This window comes from Zalophus californianus, chromosome 9, assembly GCF_009762305.2.
Source record: "Zalophus californianus isolate mZalCal1 chromosome 9, mZalCal1.pri.v2, whole genome shotgun sequence".
Lineage (NCBI taxonomy): Eukaryota > Metazoa > Chordata > Mammalia > Carnivora > Otariidae > Zalophus > Zalophus californianus.
The window spans coordinates 81,440,688-81,455,999 of NC_045603.1; the positions used below are offsets into that span (position 1 = coordinate 81,440,688).

The 15,312-nt window shown below is 36.1% G+C and overlaps 3 protein-coding genes across 19 annotated transcripts in view; 2 read left to right on the forward strand and 1 right to left on the reverse strand.

Annotated features, from left to right (window-relative positions):
- The window catches only part of KRAS (KRAS proto-oncogene, GTPase), a 39,540-nt gene extending 34,692 nt beyond the window's left edge, over nt 1–4,848 (forward strand). For 3 of the 4 annotated variants that reach the window (XM_027593037.2, XM_027593038.2, XM_027593039.2), the window contains one exon: nt 415–545. Coding sequence is in view for 1 of the 4 variants with exons in the window: in XM_027593040.2 (XP_027448841.1) it covers nt 415–531 (117 nt within the window). In the remaining 3 variants the exon portion in view is untranslated. Of the gene's footprint in view, nt 1–414 lie in introns of all 4 variants that reach the window. The other variant, XM_027593040.2, reaches the window with a different exon arrangement.
- A 146-nt stretch (nt 4,849–4,994) lies between these two features.
- Nucleotides 4,995–11,161, reverse strand: ETFRF1 (electron transfer flavoprotein regulatory factor 1). Of its 6 annotated transcripts, none has more exons than XM_027593041.2 (3): nt 11,028–11,161; nt 6,104–6,191; nt 4,995–6,027 (listed from the first exon to the last, which is right to left on the reverse strand). In XM_027593041.2, the coding sequence occupies exons 2-3, from the start codon at nt 6,152–6,154 to the stop codon at nt 5,806–5,808; spliced, it is 273 nt and encodes a 90-aa protein (XP_027448842.1). In that variant the 5' UTR covers nt 6,155–6,191; nt 11,028–11,161; the 3' UTR covers nt 4,995–5,805. The 6 variants fall into 6 exon arrangements, with proteins under 6 accessions (XP_027448842.1, XP_027448843.1, XP_027448844.1 ...); XM_027593042.2 differs by having other exon boundaries at nt 11,024–11,076; XM_027593043.2 differs by having other exon boundaries at nt 10,963–11,050.
- A 49-nt stretch (nt 11,162–11,210) lies between these two features.
- The window catches only part of CFAP94 (cilia and flagella associated protein 94), a 59,425-nt gene continuing 55,323 nt past the window's right edge, over nt 11,211–15,312 (forward strand). For 7 of the 9 annotated variants that reach the window (XM_027593028.1, XM_027593031.1, XM_027593035.1 and 4 more), the window contains exons 1-2: nt 11,211–11,311; nt 14,878–14,895. In XM_027593028.1, coding sequence (XP_027448829.1) covers nt 11,309–11,311; nt 14,878–14,895 — 21 coding nt within the window. In that variant the 5' untranslated portion in view covers nt 11,211–11,308. The remainder of the gene's footprint in view (nt 11,312–14,877; nt 14,896–15,312) is intronic. The other 2 variants (XM_027593029.1, XM_027593032.1) reach the window with 2 other exon arrangements.

Consider the following 15,312-nt stretch of genomic DNA (forward strand, 5'->3'; position numbering starts at 1 on the left):
ATGGCTTATATCTAATATCTAGAAGCTCCGGGATAATTAAGTGTAAATATATATTCACACACAGAAAAACACAAGTGCATTTGGATTTTGGTGACAAAGTATGCCAATATGGAAAAATGAGTAGCAAAGTTAAGTTCTGGGAAAAATTTATTTGTTTAGTTTATGTAAGATTGTGTACATTTGATTTTCACAAAAGTGAAAGTGTTCCTATTTATGATATTGATGAAATATTCATGAAGAAGACATTTTAAGAATAAAAGTCTGATACATATATTCAGTTGCCTAAAGAAAAATGTAAAGTGTCCTTACTCTTTATCAGTATTAGTGTTTCCAGTAGTTACATATCCTTTCTGTTATCTATATACCTCAATCCATTATATGTACTCACATTTTAATATTTGTCATGTGTTTCAGGGTGTTGATGATGCCTTCTATACATTAGTTCGAGAAATTCGAAAACATAAAGAAAAGATGAGCAAAGATGGTAAAAAGAAGAAAAAGAAGTCAAAGACAAAGTGTATAATTATGTAAATACAATTTGTACTTTTTTCTTAAGGCATACTTAAGTAAAAGTGGTAATTTTTGTACATTACACTAAATTATTAGCATTTGTTTTAGCATTACCTAATTTTCTGCTCCATCTGAACTGTTAAGCTTTTATCTTGAATGCTTATTTTAAAATGACAGTGGAAACTTTTTTTCCTCTAAGTGCCAGTATTCCCTGAGTTTTGGTTTTTGAACTAGCAATGCCTGTGAAAAAGAAACTGAATACCTGAGATTTTGGTCTTGGGGTTTTTGGTGCATGCAGTTGATTACTTCCTATTTTTCTTAACCAATTGTGAACTTTGATGTGAAACAAATTAATGAAGCTTTCGAATCATCCCTATTCTGTGTTTTATCTAGTCACATACATGGATTAATTACTAATTATAACTTCAGTTGAGATTTCATGATTGGTTTTACTGAAACATTGAGGGAACATGAATTTATGGGCTTCTTGTAGATTCATCTTGTAGGTATAATGTCCTATAGTTTCAGTCACCCTTAATGAATGTAAAGTTAACACTGTTCACAAAGGTTTTCTCCATCTTTCACTGCTATTTGTCATAGTCACGCTCCCAAAAATATTATATTTTTTCTATAAAAAGGGAAAAAAATGGAAAAAAATACAAGGCAATGGAAAATATTAAAAGGCATTTACTTTCCATATTAGATAAATTCCTATAATACTCTGAATAGCTTTTCCTGTTAAGGCAGACCCAGTATGTAATGAGGATTATTGCAACCATTTTGGGGCTATATTACATGCTACTAAATTTTTGTATTAATTGTAAACATTTTAACATGTATAAAAAATTCCCATAGGAATTAAACAGTCTCCCTGTGTCAGATTGCTCTTTCTTAGCATAACTTTAAATCTTTTCTTGATCTTTGGTCTTAGAAAATAGTTTTAATTCTGGTAGTGACGTTAAAGATTATTTGGGCCAGTTAGCTTTAGTAGATGTTAAAGAGACCAAGGTTGCAAGGCCAGGCTTTGTGTAAATCTTTGAGCTTCATTAAGAGTTTCATAGTATGGACTGGCATCCCTGTGGTCTCCCAGTGTTGTCATGAATTGGGTGATCAGAAATGGGGATGAGGAGAGTTTGGATAAGATGCATCCTCACTATGTGGTGGTCCTGCTGACAGATCAGGAACATCACTTTGGTTTAAAAAAAAAACAACCAATAGAACTTTTTAAAAACATTTCAATTAAGATTTTGGGGTAGGGGTGGCAAGACTTTAATTTTTTTTTTAAAACAATGAAGTGAAAAAGTTTCAAAATCTTTAGTATTGGCTAGTTCTCAACACTGGCTAAAGTAACATTTCATACACACTTTGCAAGTATGGTCCGTATTTAAGAATATCTAATGCTTAAATAATAAATTAATAACAGTGATTCTTTCAGTGCGTTTAAAATGTGTTTTTAAATATCTCAAGTGAGATGGTGTGTTGAGGTGAAAGTATCACTGGACTAGGAGGAAGGTGACTTAGATTCTAGTTACATGTCTTTTACAATTTCAGTTTTGGGCAAATCACTTACTATCCATTTCTTCATGTTAAAAGAAGTCATCTCAGGCTTAGCTAGCATTACAACTATGTGATTTACCTTCAGTTTACATAAGGATATACCGATTTGTCAATCTCAGCACAATCTGTAACTTTTTACCTGTGTTATCTTCAGCGCCAGTCTTAGACAAAGTTGTGCAAGAGGTGAAGTTTATTTTTGACTCTCTGTTCTCCAGTAGCAGTACTCCTCTCCCATATTAGTGTCATCTTGCCTGCCTACCCTTCTACATGCCACATGACTTTCTTCTAATTCCCCTAACCTCAAAATTTATTGCTGCTTTGGGTATCTCCCTGAAGGCTTCCCATCAAGTCACATTGTTCAGGCTCAACATAATCTGACAGATACTGTAGTAGGATTTGACCTAATAGCTAATTTTCAGGTGGTAGCTATAGCAATTTAATTTTGACCCTTTGAACATCATCTCTTTGCTACCTGGTCGACTAGTGGCTAAGTAGGAAAAGTAGGATTTTTCATACCTGCTAAGAATAGACAGACCCTATCCAGTAGAAGAATTTAATAAATTTAATTAATAAATACTGAAAGATTCCTTAGATAGTCTAAAACTAGGACTAGACCTGGTAGCAGTGATACATTCCATTATTTTAATAAGTAAAATCTTCTTACAATGAAAAATACTTTAAAATTTAATTCATAAAGCTTTTTAGCAGAATTCATTTATCCAGCAAATATTTGAGTGCCTATTGGATGCCAGGTACTGCACAAGGCAGTGGGGATACTACATAGTATCCCCAACAAGAGACCTAATTCCTATCCTTAAGTAGTGCTGATATTTTAGAGTGGTCTGTAATCTTAGTGAGGCATTTGCACATGACCCAGAGATAAGATAATGCATATTTTAGTTTTGCAAAGAAGGGATATGGTCTCTAAGGTTTCTTCCAGTTCTAAAATAATTGTTTCGCTCTGATTCCAATAAAGCTGTTTAATCAAGCTACTTTATATAAATCACTTTACTTCATTATTTTAAGGGAGTAAACTTGACTATATTTTTTATTTGGGATAATTATGTGACTTTATTGGGACAATTGTAGTATACATTAAATCGTGTGTCAGATGATAACATTAAAATTCCCAAGTGTGTAACATTCTAGTTGGTCTCTGTATCATAATTAAAATAGACTTAAATATTGAATTCAAAAATAGTTTTATTTATCTGGGTATGAATAAACAGATGCCTGAACTAATTCACAGAAAAGGAAACTTCTGTGTAAAATTCAGTCCAATTTCTGAAATGCTATGCTAAACTACAAGTTTATGGAACATTATCTAGATAGTGTGTTAAGACTTTATATAGTACTTCCTCTTGTTTCTACACAAGAGAAAGAAATGGCCATACTTCAGGAATTGCAGTGCATAACTGAGGGATTTTTAGGACTCTTGAATTTTTTGATGTAGCTGGGCAACTTTTTTTAGGCAGTGGTAATCATCCTTTATTATGTGAATTTTGAATGGTTTGACAAAAGGTTTGTTTTTGTAGAGATTTTAAAAGGGGAGCGATAATCCTAGAAAAAAATACTATGTAATTATTACGGCCTTAAAGATAAAAATCAAAAATCCTTGGAGTTGAAAAAATTGCTAAATTACATAGTCTTAGACATTAACATGTTTGTGGAAGAACATAGCAGAAGTATGTAGTATAATTTGAGTGAATATTCCCAATTAGGAATTCTAGGCTCTATTTTAACTGAGTCACACTGCATAGGAATTTAGAACCTAACTTACAGGTTATCAAAATCTTTGCCACCATTGCACAATTTTGTCCTAATATATATAGAAACTTTTGTGAGGCATGTTCAGTTGCAGTTTGCACAAGTTCATCTCATTTGTGTTCCAGTGATTTTTTTTCTTCTAACCATTTTTTTTTTTCCTAAACAATAAATACACATTGCTTTTTTGGTAGGCAATAAAAACTGTCATTTCCATTGTCAAAAAGTAATTTCTTGATAACTGTATTAATGGTTTTTAAAAAACCATCTGTTACTTTAAAACTGCATTTATATTTAATAACTTCTGTATTAGTGTTGGGTAGCATGAAATCTGCATTGAGAAATTGAACAGCATACAACTGGTAGCTGTAAATTCCTTCAGAAAATGAAAATTATTTCTTCCTAAAGATATATTTACATCAGTTCTTGAAGAATAGTTATAACTAGATTAATAACTGTTTTAGTTTAATAGTTTTAAGTGCCTGTTTGGGATGATAGGCAATTTCGATGAATTTAGGAAAAAACAAAGTTCTAACTTACAGAAATGTCCATTACAGAGGGTTGCCCTCCCCATAGAGCTAAATGGGTTATGTAATGTTTTATCCAAAAGTTTCCAATTCCACTGTCTTGTGTTTTCATGTTGAAAATACTTTTGCATTTTTCCTTTGAGTGCCAATTTCTTACTAGTACTATTTCTTAATGTAACATGTTTACCTGGAATGTATTTTAACTATTTTTGTATAGTGTAAACTGAAACATGCACATTTTGTACATTGTGCTTTTTTTTGTGGGACATATGCAGTGTGATCCAGTTGTTTGCCATCATTTGGTTGCGCTGACCTAGGAATGTTGGTCATATCAAACATTAAATTTAAAAATGACCACTCTTTTAATTAAAATTAACTTTTAAATGTTTATAGGAGTATGTGCTGTGAAGTGATCTGAAATTTGTAATATTTTTGTCATGAACTGTACTGCTCCTAATTATTGTAATGTAATAAAAATAGTTATGGTGACTATGGTAGTGTGTACTTCTTGAAATTTGAAACATTTGCCCCGCAGTTGATATGGAATAGTTTATAAGCCACAGACCCTATTATTAGTGAATCTTTTGCAGCTTATATGTTAGATATATTCTTTATTTGTGAAAGGTGCTGTGAACATTATGTAAAGGTTTAAGTGTTTGCTTAAAACCATGTTAGATTTAGGTCCATTACTGTGTTAACTCATTAAGAAGTAGATGCAAAACAGATCTGCCTTTATGATGAAAGAACAGAATAACATTATTTATTACTTTTTATCAGTAAAGGTAATTGATACACAACAGGTGACTTGTTTTAAGACCCAAAGGGAGCCAGAAGCAAAATTAATAATGGAAGATATTAAATAGGTATGTATATAATGCCAATCCCTGGCAGCCTACTTCAATATCAGAAATAATCTTACTCCATACATATTATTTCTATAACTGCACTTAAATCATTACCATGTGCTATTTGTTTTGTAGTGAACCTTGAATGTGTGCTATTAATGTACCAAATAGGTTCAAAAATAAGGAAATAAGATGGTACTCCTTCAAAAGTTAAGGGAAATTAATGTGCAATAAATTATTTTGCTTAGTTACATGCATTAAATGGCATTCTCTTGTCAGTAAAATGAAGAAATGGGCTAAGAATAATTGGTAAAACTTAATAAAATTATTTTAAGTACATTATATTTTCATTCAAAATTGGGTACTCATTAATTTTTAATTGGTAGTTGGCTATATTGCTGGTTTTATATAAAAATTAAACATTAAGGATTGCTGATAAAGCTCTGTGAACAGAAGTTGAAACCTATTTTAGTTCATTAAGGCAGCTCAGGCATTTTTTTACATGACGTGTAAATCTTGCCATTTTAAGTTAGTTACTTTTATCATATCTGGTATACATAAACAGCTGGCACTGAATTCCAGTCAAATTATAGTAATAGCGATCAGTTAGTTTTGTTGATATCTGAGTAATAGCGTTGTTTCATCGCTCTGTATTTCCTAAGGAAGTATAAGGCTTCTAGCTCTTTCATTACAAATTCGCCCCGTCCAATAAGTTCTTTGATCTTCTCTGGGTCCTTCACATCTTTGTTTTTAAGGAAAACATTCTTCAGACGCCTTTTAAAATAGTCTGCTCCTTTTGGATAGTCTCGTCCAAGATACAGCAGCTTAAAAAAGAAAGGTTACATATTTCTAAATCTGTATCTCAATAACATGTATAAAACTGGCAACATAATTACTTACATTTTTATAAAGATTCAGTACTTCTCCTCTTAAAGAATTGGCCATTTTCATTTATTATGGAAAGTATCCACTTCTATACATAACATACCTAAAGAAAAAAAAAAATTTTTGTAAATAACTGCATTGTAGTCCCAAAAAAGAATCAAAGATTTTACACATTGGGAAAAAATGTTTTTTTTTTCATTCAATAACTTATTGAGCACTTATGTTCCAAGCACTGGGAAATAGCTACGAAATGTCAGATACCTGCTCTCACAGAACATTTCCTGTGGGAGACATAATAAACAAGAGAATTATGAATTGTGTAAGTCCTATGAAGGGAAAGGGTAATGAGAGAGAAAATGACTTGTCAAAGATAGTTATGTTGGTGTACCTTCTTTTATACAGAGGGGAATGAATTAGATTTGAATCCCAGCTGCATAATGTTACACAGATTAAACTTTATGAGCTTCAGTTTCCTTACTATCGAAAGGAAGACTGTCTACGTTGCTCTCAAGGCAACATTTTCTAGTAGCCCATATTAAAAAATAAAACGAGAAATTATTTTAATACATTTTGTTCATATCCAAAATATTATTTCAGTGTCATGTTAGCGACATATCAGGTGCTTATAGGTATCAGTGGCTTAGTTGCCACCATACTGGACAGCACAGCTTTAGAGTATAGTTCCTGTGACAAGGACATTTTCTGACAGTACAACCATCAGAATAAGGAAGCTAACACTGCTACATTACCACGTCAAACCCACAACCCCTTCATGTTTTGGCAGTCATTCCAAAGATGCCTTTTATAGCAGAAAGTTCCTATCCAAGATTACACATTGCATTTAGTTTTCATGTCTCTTTAGCTTTCAGTCTGGAAACAATTCCTCAAGTTTCCTTGACTTCCATGAACTTCATACTTGTGAAGATCACAGGCCATTTATTTTGTAGAATAGCTGGAGACTACCACAGATGTTTAAAGTGCTCAGAAATAAGAGAGTAGCCTGGGAAGGGGAGCAAGGGACTGGAGAACAGGAAGGGATCAAAAGGCAGGAGGAGATCCTTGGGGATAATGGAGATGTTTATTTACTGTGATTGTGGTGCTAGTTTTATAGCTGTATGTGTCTGTCAAATTAATCAAATCTATTTACACTTTAAGTATAACTTATGTCAATTATACCTCAGTAAAACTTTTAAAAAATTGGTGTAAATATGCTGGCAAATGTTAAGAGGAGGGGTGGGAGATAGTGAGGTACACATGGAAATGGAGATCTAAACTACAAGGCTGCCAGTTAGTGGTTAGGTTAGGTGGTTAAACCAGCCACCAGTCAAGTTGCATAAAACCAGGTATGCCTCTCTGGGGTGGGAGCCCTGGTTGTAAACACTTATTTTAAATTTTTAAAAAATATACTTGGAAGACTCCTGCTGCCGGGATGGCAGCTAAATGAAGTCCTTTTCATTTCATGGTGAAGTTCATAAATCTGATTCTCTGTCTTCTTTCTTAAGCGGGAGAAGAATCACATAATGAAGAAACATTTACATTTTAATTCTTACATAATTCCCCACTTTACTAGTAGTTTTTAAGCTAATTCATATAGCAAACATACAATGTAGCAGAACAGTTCTTTTTGAGCTTTCTTGAAATTTTCTGTTTTTCTCTGGATTGCTTTTTCTGCTTTTGTCTAGATTGCTTCTGAGCTTTCTTCCCAAGTCTGATGTTTTTCCCCCATTTTTACAAGTGAAAGGACAAAAAAAGCTTTTTAGAAGATTACAGCTTAACAGACTGAGCCTCACTGAGGGATTATCTGAGTGCACCCTTTCCTTTGTGGGGGAACCTCTGAAGTCAAAGTCATTCTTCCTGGACTGGTTGATCAGATTCACCAGAGAAGAAACTTCCAGTTTGCTGAGGATTTGCCTATTCAACCTTAAGAAATGGAAGAAGGATGGGGGCCTTGCATTCAGCATTACGTACACCAAATTTAATTTGTTTCCAGTGTGGTTCTCATGTACTTAGTATACCTGAGGACACCTCAGTGCATAGAATATTATTTAGTCAGAAATACATCTCCATGCTTCTGTGGAGTGAGAGGTGCAGTCCCTCTAGAGGTGTTTTTCAAATAGCTTGTAGTTAATCTCTCTCTTTTTTTTTAAGAAGCTGATGACAGCTCTGTTTTTTTTTTTTAAAGATTTTATTTATTTATTTGAGAGACAGAGAATGAGAGATAGCACAAGAGGGAAGAGGGTCAGCGGGAGAAGCAGACCCCCTGCTGAGCAGGGAGCCTGATGTGCAGGGAGCCTGATGTGGGACTCGATCCTGGGACTCCAGGATCATGACCTGAGCCGAAGGCAGTCGCTTAACCAACTGAGCCACCCAGGCACCCTGTAGTTAATCTCTTTGATTTACTTCATTCTTCATTTCCAATTCCACTGGCCCTGTTCCAGTGCCTTTTGAGAATTATGCAGTATAAATTGGGCTTTTCTGGTGTGTTGTCACATTCATTCATCTGGTTTGCAGCTTCCAAATTTTTACTGTTGTCATCTTTTTTCTCTCATTTTTTCAATTTATTTTTATATCCTTTTACTGACGATCAGTGGAGTTTTGAAAGGAAATGAAATTAGAAGCGTACATTTAATCTATATTAACACCTAATTTCCATTTTAAAACTTTTTTGTTCGCTGAGAGCCAGTTTCTAGTGTGGTTTAATCTTATTGAAGAATCGTTCTTAAGAATCGCATGCTTTAAAAATGATTCTAAATCTACGTAGACATACTCTCAAGTTGCAAATTATAGCCTGTTAAATTTTCTGGCAAAGAACACAGCTTTATTTAAGTCAGAATTTATAATTTGTAAAAGCTTAAATTGTCCTTTTAAGCTATTGCCTTTTTTTACAAATCATACATAATAAAGGATTTGCCCAGCAAAAAATGTAGCTGGTTTACTACCGTAAAATTGTCCTGTTCTTTGATATATTAATTTATAGAAATTAAGGCAGTTTATCATGATTTTATGTTGACCTTCAGGCTTTAAGTTTATTAGCCATTGGGAGAAAGAGGTCTCTTTGGGTTCACCTGGTGAGGTTAAAGTGCAGCAGGGACCTGGGGCTGCTCCTTAACCCTACATGAAGTCATGCAGGTTACTGCTCTTTGTAAAGAGCCAAGCTATTAGGGACTAAGAGAAGCCCCCTATCATTCTGAGAATGTGTGTGGTGGGCAAGGGGAAGGAGGTACAATCCCCATTGATGGTTTTTTTCCAATGACTGCAGGCTGAGAGAGTTCAGACTTCACCAACTCCAGTCCTGGGTTAACTAAGAATTGTCATTTTACTGGTGGCCAAAGCTGTTGTTAATCAGTCTTCCTCATGAAGTTCAGATGGCAATAAAAGTTGAAGGAAAATGGGCAAAGAAAGGCAGTGCAATGTTACCATTTATTGGTTTCTGATAAGATTTTGACTTCAAACAGCTGAAACACATTTCCCCAAACTAGTTAAGCCTAAGAAGCTTCACATAAAAAACTCTAACACCAGCTCCAAAGGATATGTCATCAGAGAGGTAGGTGGCAAAAAATTTTTGCCCCCCTAAGGCTGGCATTTGGCTTGGTCGAGGCATACCTAGGAGCCAGATTATAGAAGGGAGTTGAAAGGAGCTGGTTATGTGTATGTTCAGAATGGGTGGATACTGTGCTGGTCTGAAGGCAGAGAGAACAGGAAATCGCCCTTACACTTAGGCAGCTTGCAAGGGAAGTACTAGAGAGCCAAACTCACTGGTATAATTTTTACAGCACAGTGTCCCTAGAACAGTCTAGTATGTTCTTACACATCCCTAGCACTTCCTCCTCCCTAGGAGGGAGGCAGCATCGAGAGCGAGCTTGGGCAAGTCCTCTCCCCTAGAGGCGTACCATTTTAAGGTAATATGGGATTACCATTAACACCACTCTATGCCCATCAATCCTAATTGAGTTGACTGAGGTTTTATATCATAAACATTAGTTTGAAACACTCAAAAACTTCCATACCAGATGGCTTCAGAACTCTCTATGAAGTCGACATTAAGATGTTTTTTATCTTGCTACCAATCTGGATTTCTATTACAATGGGGATTAATAACACTTCAGCCCACAAGACTAGCTTAGTAATCCTTATTTACTAATATATTTAGTCAATAAAGTTGGGAGAGAGCATTATACAATTAGAATTCAGAGATAAGAAATGCAACGATTTGAAAGTATTCAATGTTTTGTCATGCTAAAACAGGGCCATAAAAACCAGAGAATTGAGCATTTGGAAGGAGCTTAATTTCTTAATCACTTAATTTCTTCTAGTTTTCCTGTTGGTCTAATAAGTTGCCAGTGTTTCTTCATGTGGGGAGGAGACTGAAATTCTGAAGGTTGTGCAACTGGCTAGTACCATTAGCCTGTGACCTTGGGCTTAATGAGTCTTGCTGGGCCTCAGCGACCTTCAACTGTAGGAAATCCTTTACCTAGGAATCACTTCAAGTAATTTCCAGTTCTTGTTTAGAGCTGCTCTTAGGAAAACCGGCTTGCAAAACATAACTTGCACAGAAAGTAAACTGAACCATGTGCAGAGAAGAATCCAAAGGTCATTAATTTCAAAATAACCAACCCTCCTGGAACCAATTTATTTACCCCTTTCTCTAAATTGCCAATTGAACCTCGTCCCCACTCGGGCCTAAGGCAGGCCCGGCAGCCCACCCGGGTGTCAGTCACTTCACCCAATCGCGTAGCCGGCGTCTCCCTTCCTTCTGGAAACCCCTCACAGAAAGACCGGCCCCAACACACTCCTAGGGAGGAAGAGAGACTGTCAACGTCAGAAGACGTTCAGAAACCCTATGCCACACCCGGTAGTCCCTGCCCAGACCATACTTCACCGCCTCCAGACCCCGGCATCTGGAAAACAATAAAACGTCCCGGCTGCTGCACTCACGCACTTTCCGGCATTCCACAGTCGTAAAGGCCTCCGACCGCTTCGACTCCGGGGTCTGTCAACAGCGAAGCAGGGCGGGTGTTGGTGTGAGGCAGCCAGTCAGAGAAGGGGGCGGGGCGCCCCACGGAAGAACCCCGGCACGATTGCGCGGACCCGTACGCGAGGATTTGCGCTCTTTCCCTTGGGGCAAGTGGGCGGGGCTTGTCGTCCTGACAACCCGGGAGCGTTCGTCCACATACTCTGAGCTCCGATTTGGCCGACTGTGGAGGCTGTGCTGGCTACAGAATGGTGAGCTGGGAAAGTGGGGGACCCAGGTGAAGAGGCGAGCAGTGATTCACCCGTGTTAAATGATGTAATAAGAGCCTGACATATGTTAGAGGGGAGCGGGTGGGTTTCAGAAAGAACCCTTACCCCTGTGGGAAATTGGCCTTCTGATCCCGTGGCCTTACCGTCCGGGATCTCAGGGACGGATGGGAGTCTCAAACCGGTTTCTGCAAATGAGGGATGGCCAGTGCGGTCAAATGGTGTCCTAATCTCGCACTGTTGCTAGGTTTAAGAATTGGCCTCAACCTGGTAACTTCCAAGAATGATAGACGTTTCCATTAAATTGCTTTTTTCATTGGCAACTTGGCGAAAATGTGTTTTTGTGCCTCCTCGGTAGTTAATTAAAAGCTGTTGCAGTTTATTCTGCTTTGGATAGTCATTTTATGTGGTATTTTGTGGAAATATGAATTGTGATTCAAATTACTCAGCTTGCCTTGAATTTGTTAAATATAATAAAGCTGCTTGTTTTGTCTTAATGCACTCCTCAGCTGTTTTGTCTTTTTCCAGAACACAGACCAACCTGCCCCTTATGAGATGATCTCTGTTCCCATTTTCTTAAATGTGACTTCCATTTTATGTGGTTAAAACCAAAGGAAGCAGAAAATGTATTTTTTTAATTCATTAATTAAAGGGAAATACGGACTACGTTCTTTGTGTTTGATACTAGGCTAGAAGTCAAGGATCTAAAAGTGAATATTACGACCCCTCCCTGCTGTGGAAGACAGGCTAAACTAATAAGAATACAGTTTTTTAACTGTAACACTTGAAATGTCTACAATGGATTAAGATTAAGTTGGGAATGATGAAATTGGGATGGGAAAGGGCACCGAAAGGGAAGAGCAGTGCTTTTCAAACTGTGTTTTAAAGTATGAGTATGAATTTACCAGAATTGATGGACAATGTTCATGTCAGGAAGAACAGGAAGTAAATGGACTTAAAGCTGACTTAAAACTGCTGGTAAATTGAGGGAACAATAAGCCCCTATTTATTTTCCAATGGAACATAAATTTCATCTTATCCATCTAGCAATGTTTCTCAAAATGTCCCTGGAACATTTGCTTCTACCACATCTGGAATACTTGTTAAGATGCAGATTCTAGGAACAGACTGGACTCCAAACAAACCTGTACCAGTTTCCTAGGGCTGCCAAGTAACAAAGTAAACAAAGTGGCTTAAACAGTAGAAACTTATGGTTGCACAATTCTAGTGGCTGATAAATCCAAGATCAAGGTGTTTCCAGGGCTGTGCTCCCTCTGTGGGTGCTAGGGAGGGATCTGTTCAGACCTTTTTCCTAGCTTTTAGTAGTTCCTTGGCTTGTGGAAACATACCCCCATTCTTTATGTGGTGTTCTGTGTGCGTGTCTGTGTCCAAATTTCTCCTTTTTATTAGGACACCAGTCATATTGGATTAAAGGTTATTCTATTCCATTATGATCTCATCTTAATTTAATTACATCAACAACAACCCTAGTTCCAAATAAGGTAAAATTTGGAGGTACCGGGGAATAGGATGAGAAAGCAGTTCAATCTATAATGTCTACTGAATCGCAGTGGGGAGGGGAAGTGTGTACACTTCTACCACAGGAATATGCATTTTTAAAAAATTTTTTATTGTTATGTTAATCACCATACATCACATCATTAGTTCTTGATGTAGTGTTCCATGATTCATTGTTTGTGCATAACACCCAGTGCTTCATGCAGAACGTGCCCTCTTAATAGCCTGAATCACCAGGCTAACCCATCCCCCCACCCCCCTCCCCTCTAGAACCCTCAGTTTGTTTCTCAGAGTCCATCGTCTCTTATGGTTCATCTCCCCCTCCGACTTACTCCCCTTCATTCTTCCCCTCCTGCTATCTTCTTTTTTTTTTCCCTTAACATATGTTGCATTATTTGTTTCAGAGGTACAGGTCTGTGATTCAACAGTCTTGCACAGTTCACAGCACTCACCATAGCAGGAATATGCATTTTTTTAACAAGCCCTCTGATCTTTGAGAACTACAGTTGACTCTTGAATAACACTGGTCCACTTTGAACTGCGGGAATCCACTTATAGGCAGATTTTTTTTGATAAATACAGTACGATACTGTTAATGTATTTTTTCTTATCATTAATATTTCTTTTCTCAAGCTTATTTTATTGCAAGAATACAGTATATAATACATATAACATACAAAATATGCGTTAACTGTTTATGTTATCAGTAAGTCTTCTAGTCAACAATAGGCTATTAATAGTTAAGTTTTGGGGGAAATCAAAAGTTATATGTGGATTTTGCCTGCGTGGGGTTGGCATCCCAAACCCTGCGTTGTTCAAGGGTCAATTGTACTATACTACATGATGCTCTTTTTATGATTTGCAGGAGGGGTTAGGATAAGTACTAATCCCGAACCCACTTCACACTAAAGGCACTAGTGAGAGATGATCATTTGCCCATCTTAAAATATCACTACTTGAGAACAGGAGCAATACTGTTTGCATATTCTGCTGTATAGTACTTATTTCAAGATGAGACTGTATTAACTATTAATTGATAGTAAATACAATGATAAAAATAGAACCCAACTGTAAAAATTATGTGAGCAAAGTCTCTACTATTCCTCTTTATATCATCTCCAGTGTCCCAGAGCACCCTGTGTGCAAATCATTAATAAATATCTGCTGAATGAATTAATGAAATATATGTACCTTCAAGAAGATAAAATCTGCTTCATGTCAGTTTCAACATTTATATTTAATACAGTTGATAATCTTATAGCTTGAACCAGTAATTTTTCCTGGATAAGTTGTCAAATATGGAATGTGTATAATCTTATAGTCACATGATCTCCTACAGATTCCTTATCAGAAATCTAATGGACACATGAGCCTAATCAGGAAATTGCAAGTAGTGTTAATTGAAAAACACATGTAATGATAATGCTAATGGTAAATATTTATTGCAATACTGTGCTTTCCAAATTAATTTCCAAAGAAGAATAGATCTGCTGAAGAGAATCATTTTATCATAGCTTTGCCTGCTTTAAATAACTGATTCTTTTTCTAGAAAATCAGCAATCTAATTTTTCAGAAAGGTGATTTATTTATGAGATCATTTCCACACTTTCAAACTTGACATCAGTGCCTGTATTTTAGTCAATCACTTATTGTTCCTTGGAACCCTTTAAACCAGTATCTCCCTGACTGCTACTTCTGTGTAGTGGTAGGTCATTTCATTATGCATAGGTCATTGACTGTCACAAGAAAGAGTGTAAGATTTAAAGAGTGTATAATTTAAAAAAGGTGCTTCAGTGGGTGAACTATTTTTGTTTTTCCTAGACCTGCTTGTAGTTTTGTCTAAATTCTTTTTAAAAAGACTTTATCTTGAGATAATTTTAGTTTTACACAAAAGTTGCAAAGATGATGCAGTTTCCTTATGCTTTTTACCCGCCTTCTCCTAATTTTCACATTTTATATAATCTTGTTACTTTTGTTAAAAATATCTGAGTTTTAAAAAAATTTATCAATCCTTTTGTTTTTCCAACTTTCAGGGTCCCAAAGCAAAAAAGGTAGGTAGAAATTATTCTTTCAAAATAGTTTTATAAGCACTGACATTGTATGAACAGAATTTTTAAACATTTTTCTAGTTAGTTTTATTGTAGTTTATAATAGGATTTACTAAGCTTACTTTTTAGATTATTACTGCTATTTATTATTTTTTTAATTATGTTATCTTAATCACCATACATTACATCATTAGTTTTTGATGTAGTGTTCCATGATTCATTGTTTGCATATAACACCCAGTGCTCCATTCAATATGTGCCCTCTTTAATACCCATCACCAGGCTAACCCATCCCACCACCCCCTCCCCTCTAGAACTCTCAGTTTGTTTCTCAGAGTCCATAGTCTCTCATGGTTTGTCTCCCCCTCCGATTTCCCCCACTTCATTCTTCCCCTCCTGCTGTCTTCTTCTTCTTCTTCT